This window comes from Drosophila simulans, chromosome 2R (genome assembly GCF_016746395.2).
Source record: "Drosophila simulans strain w501 chromosome 2R, Prin_Dsim_3.1, whole genome shotgun sequence".
Classification (NCBI taxonomy): Eukaryota; Metazoa; Arthropoda; class Insecta; order Diptera; family Drosophilidae; genus Drosophila; species Drosophila simulans.
In genome coordinates, this window is record NC_052521.2 from 21,719,454 (window position 1) to 21,726,773 (window position 7,320).

Below are 7,320 nucleotides of genomic sequence, written 5' to 3' on the forward strand. Positions count from 1 at the left end.
CGAATATATCGATGCCCGATGCACGATGCACTTCTCACATCACTAAGCTCCAGTATATACAGAAATCAAATAGGATTTTTGCAAGCCTGGGCATTCGAATTAGAATCCAGCCAAAGCGAATCCAGTGTGTAAACAAAAACAATGAAACTGGAGGAGTCGCTGACCAAGGGAGCCTCCTCTCCGCCGGAGGACGACGACGAGGACGAGAAGGTGGAGCTGAAGCCGCAGAAGTCGAGCAGCTCCACCGTTGACGAGGGGGCGGAGAACGCGGAGGATGCGGCCGAGGATGCTGGCGAGAAGGAAGGCGCGGGTGGCAAGAAGAAGGGCACGCGCAAGAAACGCTCCCTCAACTGGGAGGAGGCGGAGAGGGGGCTGCTCCTTGAGGTCATCAAGTCCAAGGTGGCCTTCGTGGAGAACCGGAGCGTGGACGCCAAGAGCATAAAGGCCAAGCGTCTGGCCTGGTCGCAGATCACCAAGCAGTAAGTTGCGCAATTGGGCAGTGGAGCTCCTCTTATAATGGCCCTCCACTCCTTCCATTCCAACCCCCATCCAGGTTCAATGCCCTTAACTTCCGCCATCGCCTGCTGGAGCAGATCCAGGTGCAGTGGCGTAGCATGAAAAACTCCGCCAAGCGGGAGCACCAGCAGAAGCATCCGAAGACGGAGGCCCTGGAAGGCATGCGGATGATCGAGTTCCTGGAGGAGATGCAGAAGGATCCGGTCACCTCGCGTAGTCAGACACGCAGCGCGAACACAAACGGCTCCCTTAAGAAGGAGCTCTTGGACATCGACGAGGACGAAGACATGCCGCTGGCCGCTCTGCCGAACTCCACGAACGCCAGCGAGGACACGCTGCAGACCTCCACAATAGCCATCCCCTCGCCACCGCCCTCCACCGCTGGCGGAGACGGGGACTCCCAGCAGGAGGGAAATCCCGCCCAGCTGCCAGCCCAGCGACGCAAGCGGACCAAGGCCAAGCAGTCGCCCTCGGGCGCCAAGACAGAAACGTCCGCCGAAACGGGGGAGGAGAACGAAAAGGGCGTAGGCCCACCACGAAAGCGGCGACAAAGGAATGTGAGTTTGAACACAAGCCGCGAGTTTATTTATTATTATTAATTAAGGATTAGCTCTACATGTTACCAATTTGTGTGATGAGTAATCTTAATCTTTCTGTGTTTGTCGGAACTTACTAATACTACTATCTCCTCGTTGACCAGCTCTCACAGGCCCAGTCGCTGCTGTCAGACGAGAACGAAGCCACCACCAACGCAGCTCCGAGCGCCACCCCAGTTGCGGACACAAATAGCCAGTCCTTAGATCTGGTCGCCGCCACGGAGGTGGAGCAGAAGTACAAGCAGGACCTGTTCAGGCTGCTCAAGCAGGCCCGCCTGGCCGAGATCGACTACGCCCGGCGGGAGCACGAGCAGAAGCTGCGCTTCGAGCAGATGGAGCAGGAGGTCAAGATGGCCTACTACCGGCAGGAGCAGGACCTCAAGCTGCGGCACATGCGCGAGGAGCACGACATCCGGCTGCGGCAGCAACGACGGGAGCACGAGGCGCGCCTGGGGATCTACTCGCTGAAGAGCGGTGGCCTGAACGGAAGCATACAGGATCAGAGTTCAGCAAAGTGCAATGCCAAAGCGGACTACAACAATGTCCACGAGGTCGGGCCATCGACCAGTGCGGAGGGGGCGCTGGCGCTCAATGCCGCCTGCAACTAGGGGCGTGGCTGTTGGCCAATATGCATATACAATACGAAAAGAGCCAGCAATTAGGGTGTAAGGCATTTAGAGGAAACATCAACAGTACTTTAAAATTTAGCTTGAAATATGTTTAGCGAAATGTAGCTCTTCCGGTCAGCCAGAGTAACCGGAAACGGAAACGTAAACGCCGGACGCGCATACAATACTCATCGACACACTCAAGTTGCCACTCGGACGAATGGACTGTTGTTTACTGTGCAATTCGCACCCGACGAACTCACAGGCATTGCATTTTCAAGAAATTAGTATTACATAATTGTATCCGTATCTGTTAAGTACTCCGGGCGAAGAGATCAATTCAAAACGCGGTTGTGTCGTCGAAAACAAACTCGAAAATACTCATGCACAGACTCTGAATAAGTTCCCCTTTGCAGAACGCAATTTACTCATCAGTCAGTATTCTCTATGGCCACTGTATTATTTTTATACCTTCATTTGTTAGCTTTAAGTTTTTTTTACACAACTACTACTTATACAGATCAATGTATGTTGTCCATACATTACGCGAATCTTTTATAATTCGTCTAAGCATAAGTTACTGTACGTCGTGTTGTATAGCGCTGTAATATCCTGTCACCTGCTTCAGCTTAATTAATACCCTATATCGGGCGAGAGCAAGGTACGATTAAACCATTAGATAATGAAATACAAATACATAGTGTATAAACAGGCGGATGTGCGTTTAAGTGGGGGATCCCCGAGCCCTTAGTCCCCAAAAAATGAATCAAAGTGTGCAAGTCTGCAAATGTTCAGGGTTTAAAAATCAGGGGTTCTATCAATATATTTCATGTACTTGAACTTTTGGAAAGCTGCGATAAATCGAAATGAAGGACCTGGACGGCTCCTTGGACACTCTGGAGAATGCCCGCTTCAACTACGTGTATATGAAGGACATTGCTCGCCTGGCAAAGGACTCCATCTTCTCGCATAACGAGCTGATTAGCATCGTAATGCTCTATCATAAGTTTGTGCTGGTCAATGGGCCGAGAGCAAGGTACATGACCATTCAGCAACTCTCTGCGCTGATGGAGCTCTTGTTTGAGATCGTGGATCGGGACCTCATTGCGACCATTGTGTATAGAATAGCGCATACACCGGGCTCCAGGCCTCCTGACTTCTTTTCCGACAAACATATTCATTTGGAGTCCTTTGTGCGGCTTTTCACCGTATACTTCACCAAAGATCTTCAGCTGAAAATGGAATTCGCATTCTCGGTGGGCAATTCAATTCATGGTATTCATGTGAAATTAGCCTAGACCATTTGCTTACATTGCAGGTCTACGATAAGAGCGATTCCAAGCAGTTGAATGGCGAGCAAGTAGGGTTCTTCGTCGGCAAGTTCTTTGAGAGCGAGGATGAAGACGAATCCATTGAGCTGCGCTTGGTGAGGCACCATCTCCTACACTTGCTCCATTGAAACACTGACACATTTCGCATTCCTCCAGGACATGAAGGAGATGCTGTTCCTCAAATTCGACCTGGACAAGGATACCAACATTGGGGTGGATGAGTACTACGAGGTGGTCCGCCGACAGCCCATGCTGCTGGAGTGCTTTGGTCGCGTGTTTCCCCCGAATCCCCAGATGGAGGTCCTTGCGCTGTGCGCCAATGTAATGTCTTGGTTTGACGATTCGCCCAATCCCAGGATTATGGTAAAACCAGACGGCGGGAAGACCAGCTAGATAACAGGGCGTCCAGGAACGAATTTTCATCTTACCAGATACTTAAATTGTGACACGTCGAGAAATTGAAAAGTGCAAAAAATTTAGTGCAAATACTAAGTGCATCATAAAATTTTACACTTTTATTAACCAGTTTTGTACGTTATATTTGAATATTGGTTCTGAACGGTAAGCTCGCTTCATTGAGGCTGCTTCGATAACGATACCGATTAGTCGGTGCGTCCAGATTGTCTCATCCCTGCTGCACGCGACCCACCAATTTAGTAACACCGAAGAAACGGTAGCGAAATGGCCACGGAAGAGCACCAGCGCCTGGCCAGCATCGTGAAGAGCTGCCACGAAAGCCTGCGCCAGCTGACTAAGGAGTTTGGCGCCACAGCGGCCTGGCAGGAGCACACGAGTCCCAGGAACGCCAAGCAACTGGCGGAGTACGCCAAGGCGATGAAGCAACTGGCGGCCATATGGGAGACCAACGATGGGAAGGTGGAGCTGCAGGCGCGCAGCCGCATCAAGTGGGCCATCGACTACATCACCAAGTACTTCTTTACCGAGGGCATATACTTGCAGAAGCGCCAGCGTGAGCAGCGCCTCCTGGAATCCTACAGAGCCGAGGGAAAACTGGGCGAGGTGCAGTGCAGGCTGATGGAGGAGCCGCCGGACAGGCTGCACGTGCTGGATGTGGGCAGTTGCTTCAATCCCTTTTCCAGTGCTCCGCACTTGGAGGTGACCGCCCTGGACTTGTGTCCCGCCACCGAAGATGTGCTGCAGGCGGATTTCCTCAAAGTGGATGTGGTACCCGGAATAGGAGAACCTGAGCTGGAGGAGGGCAGCGTAAGAAGGCTACCAGCAAACCACTACGAGTGCGTTATTTTCAGTTTGCTACTGGAGTACATGCCCAGCGCCGAGCAGAGACTGCAGTGCTGCCTCCAGGCCTACGACCTGCTGCTGCCCGAGGGCATCCTCGTGCTCATCACACCGGACTCCCAACATGTTGGCAAGAACGCCCACCTCATGAAAAACTGGCGCTACTCCCTGGCCAGGATTGGACTGCTGCGGGTACGCTTCGAGAAGCTGCCGCACATATCGTGCATGGTGTTCCGCAAGGCCATCAGCCGGGAGCTCTCACAGCACTGGGCGAGCATTCACCGGGAGGAGGGGATGTGCGAGGAAATTCGGATACCGCAGGACGATAGCTAGATAAGATTCAGCCCCCATAAATCGATGTAAATATGTCCACGTCTACTTATTTATGGCTTAACTTATCTGTGTTAAGTGCGAGTTAATAATAATGGTTGACGATTTATCTACTATCTATGGATGTCGTAAATGGACAAATGCTATTGCTTCTGTTCCGACTGTGGGAACAGCGCGCCGCTGGCCTGGCGCTTCTTCATCGCTGTGGTGGCGCCCTGCGAAATCTTCATGATGTTCGGCGGCAGCGGCTTCTTGCGATCCGCCTCCCACTCGGCTCGGTGGAGCCGCTGGCGGTGCTTGTACATGTTGGCGTTGGAAAAGAACGTCATGGGGCAGTTGGGACAGGTGTACAGCACCTCGCCGGTGTGGGTTGATGTGTGCTCCTGTAAATTGGGTTTCGAAAACTTAGATTTCTCTGTAAGGGAGCCCCACACTTACCCTCAGATCCTGTGGACGCTTAAATGCCTTTTCGCACATCCCGCACTTGAACTTTCGCTCACAGAGGTGGTTGTGGTAGATGTGGCGCTTCAGGGCTCGGGAATTGGTGGATGTCTTGTTGCAGATGTGACAGCGGTGCTCGTCTCCCGGCGGCTCGTGCACCGTGTTCATGTGCTGCTTAAGTCCGGACAAGTGGCGCAGCCAGGTGCCGCAAATCTCGCACTGCACGGGATCGGGTTTTGGGCGCGGTTTCTCGGAATGTTCCAGCTCGTGATGCTTTTTGAGATTCGTTTGTGAGCGCAGCGTCTTGCCACACTTATCGCAGATGATGGCCGCTTCCGGGTCGTGCATGTAACGCAAGTGCTCTTTCAGTTTGCGTTCCGTAGGAATCCTGAAAGCATTAAGGGATTACTTGGGGGTTGCTCATATGCCTCATACCTGATGGACAATTACTTCTTGTTGCACTCCGGACAAGAGTATTTGAACTCGGATTTGGGGACATGCTTGGAAACGTCATGATACTCTATGGCCGCCTTGGTGGTGAAGCTCTTGGGGCACTTCTCGCACTGGTAGACCCGCTTCTCCTTCGGCTCCGCCTTGACCTCCGGGTTTATGTGCGTCTGTTCGTGGACCTCCAGGGCGCGGGAGTCCTGGAACACACGCCCGCACTGAGAGCACATAAAGTGATCTGGGTTCTTGTGGACCAAGACGTGCTCGGCCAAAGCCTTGCGCAGGTGGAACTTTCTCCCGCAGCATTCCATGTAGCCAGATTCGATGTTGTGGGAAACGCGTTGATGGCGTCGCATGTCCGCAAAGTTCTGCACCAGCAGATTGCACAGAGAGCACGGAAACTTTTTGAAGAACTGCAGGATAATCTCATCGTACTCGTCTTGCTGGAGCTTTCTCCGCTCAATCTCCTCGCGACTCAGACGAACGGGTGGAACCAATGGCTTTTCCCGTTTTCGGTACTTCTTAGGTTTTACCACAACCCGCTTGGGAATCTCGGCGTAACGTTCCTCCGGCTCTATGTCCGGCAGGCTTTGGTCGGAATCCTCTCCACTGCTCTCGCTAGAGGAACTGGAGCTGTCGTCCGTGCCCAAGACAGCCTCGGGTGCCGCAAACTCCATGTCATTGTTGTCTCTGTCATTTTCTTCGCCATCATCGGAGTCCAGTTCCTTTTTTGGGGAAGGAGGCGATTCCGGCTTAGCTTTGGGCGGCCGTCCTCTTCTTGCACTCCTTCGTAGCGGGCGTCCCTTGTTCGCTTCGCTGTTCTCTGCGGGTCCAACTGAGCTTCTCTTTGAATCCGAGTTTAAAAAATCTGCCAGAGGTGCATCCGAGTCACTGTCCACTGGCAGCTCGTTTTTAATGCGCCGCTTCGAGTGTGGTGAGCCCTCGTTTGGGACACCCAACCGTTTCGGAGCTGTTCTGATTTCCGTTTTAACTGGGTCTTCCAAGAGTTCCACCTTGGGCAGGGGTTCCAGTTCGTTCACCTCCACCTTGACGTCACTGGGCGCAAAAAAGGCCTCCGCCAATGCGTCCAACTCCACAGAATATAGCGGATTAATGATGGCCTCCTCTGTCTGTCCGCAAAATTCGATGGGTTCGCTTTTGGAATCGCTGCTTCGCTGCCGGTGCAGGCAGGAAACGCGCTGGTGAAACTCCTCGAAGCTGCTAACGCAGTCCCAGCACTCCCGACAGACCTCCGCCTCATCGCCAGCCGTAAGAACCTGTGGATGGCGCAGAGTTCAATTTGGGGCATCCAAAACTTGCGATTATGGCGCAGAGCTTACCTCGGAGAACGCAAAGTGCTTGTGGATGGTCGCCCTAATGTTCAGACGGACGCCTTCCTCGGATTGTAGGCCGTAGCCAGCATTGGTACTGGCCAGGCAGAGCACACAGACAGTCATGACGTAACCGGATGCACTGGGTGAGTCCTAATCCTGCTTCATTTCCACACAAAGTTTTTGTTTACGATTTTGCAAAAATTTGTTTTCCAAAGCAAAGCAGGGTTGCCAGGGGCGTGCAGGAAGAGCTGGTGAGGCGATAGTATCGAGGCATGCAGAATAATCATTAGTGAAATTAAAAAACATTATTCATGTACTGATCTTTCTATTGTATTAAAGTAACTTCAATTTTGGGCGAATTATATAATTTATTAAAATATTGGTGTTTATATTAACTGTACAATGTAGTTACACCCTAACGCCTTTTAGATTGCTACCTCTCGCAGTGGAAAGAGCCTCG

At 52.1% G+C, this 7,320-nt stretch overlaps 4 protein-coding genes across 5 annotated transcripts; 3 read left to right on the plus strand and 1 right to left on the minus strand.

Moving 5' to 3' along the window:
- The first annotated feature begins 11 nt into the window (after positions 1–11).
- On the plus strand, positions 12–2,433 carry LOC6736096. The gene is made up of 3 exons (XM_016168909.3): positions 12–479; positions 554–1,073; positions 1,217–2,433. The coding sequence occupies exons 1-3, from the start codon at positions 142–144 to the stop codon at positions 1,718–1,720; spliced, it is 1,362 nt and encodes a 453-aa protein (XP_016029491.2). The 5' UTR covers positions 12–141; the 3' UTR covers positions 1,721–2,433.
- A 54-nt stretch (positions 2,434–2,487) lies between these two features.
- On the plus strand, positions 2,488–3,576 carry LOC6736097. Its single transcript, XM_002082962.4, has 3 exons — positions 2,488–2,976; positions 3,039–3,146; positions 3,208–3,576. The coding sequence occupies exons 1-3, from the start codon at positions 2,587–2,589 to the stop codon at positions 3,442–3,444; spliced, it is 735 nt and encodes a 244-aa protein (XP_002082998.1). The 5' UTR covers positions 2,488–2,586; the 3' UTR covers positions 3,445–3,576.
- Positions 3,577–3,651: 75 nt separating this feature from the next.
- Positions 3,652–4,754, plus strand: LOC6736098 (S-adenosylmethionine sensor upstream of mTORC1). 2 transcript variants are annotated; one of them, XM_039291832.1, is made up of 2 exons: positions 3,761–3,956; positions 4,012–4,754. In XM_039291832.1, exons 1-2 carry the CDS (start codon positions 3,906–3,908, stop codon positions 4,639–4,641), a joined length of 681 nt encoding a protein of 226 aa, XP_039147766.1. In that variant the 5' UTR covers positions 3,761–3,905; the 3' UTR covers positions 4,642–4,754. The 2 variants fall into 2 exon arrangements, with proteins under 2 accessions (XP_002082999.1, XP_039147766.1); XM_002082963.3 differs by having other exon boundaries at positions 3,652–4,754.
- LOC6736099 (transcription factor grauzone) lies at positions 4,677–7,124 on the minus strand. Its single transcript, XM_002082964.4, has 4 exons — positions 6,867–7,124; positions 5,530–6,803; positions 5,077–5,467; positions 4,677–5,021 (listed from the first exon to the last, which is right to left on the minus strand). The coding sequence occupies exons 1-4, from the start codon at positions 6,981–6,983 to the stop codon at positions 4,782–4,784; spliced, it is 2,022 nt and encodes a 673-aa protein (XP_002083000.1). The 5' UTR covers positions 6,984–7,124; the 3' UTR covers positions 4,677–4,781.
- Positions 7,125–7,320: the final 196 nt, after the last annotated feature.

Excerpts from the sequence above, each read along its gene's own strand:
- LOC6736096 (XM_016168909.3), top strand. The coding sequence starts at position 142 with ATGAAACTGGAGGAGTCGCTGACCAAGGGAGCCTCCTCTCCGCCGGAG. Across the intron at positions 480-553 it reads TGGTCGCAGATCACCAAGCA|GTTCAATGCCCTTAACTTCC; the intron begins GTAAGTTGCGCA and ends ACCCCCATCCAG. Across the intron at positions 1,074-1,216 it reads GAAAGCGGCGACAAAGGAAT|CTCTCACAGGCCCAGTCGCT; the intron begins GTGAGTTTGAAC and ends CTCGTTGACCAG.
- LOC6736097 (XM_002082962.4), top strand. The coding sequence starts at position 2,587 with ATGAAGGACCTGGACGGCTCCTTGGACACTCTGGAGAATGCCCGCTTC. Across the intron at positions 2,977-3,038 it reads AAATGGAATTCGCATTCTCG|GTCTACGATAAGAGCGATTC; the intron begins GTGGGCAATTCA and ends CTTACATTGCAG. Across the intron at positions 3,147-3,207 it reads AATCCATTGAGCTGCGCTTG|GACATGAAGGAGATGCTGTT; the intron begins GTGAGGCACCAT and ends GCATTCCTCCAG.
- LOC6736098 (XM_002082963.3), top strand. The coding sequence starts at position 3,733 with ATGGCCACGGAAGAGCACCAGCGCCTGGCCAGCATCGTGAAGAGCTGC.
- LOC6736099 (XM_002082964.4), bottom strand. The coding sequence starts at position 6,983 with ATGACTGTCTGTGTGCTCTGCCTGGCCAGTACCAATGCTGGCTACGGC. Across the intron at positions 5,468-5,529 it reads TGTCCGGAGTGCAACAAGAA|GATTCCTACGGAACGCAAAC; the intron begins GTAATTGTCCAT and ends TAATGCTTTCAG. Across the intron at positions 5,022-5,076 it reads AGCGTCCACAGGATCTGAGG|GAGCACACATCAACCCACAC; the intron begins GTAAGTGTGGGG and ends CCCAATTTACAG.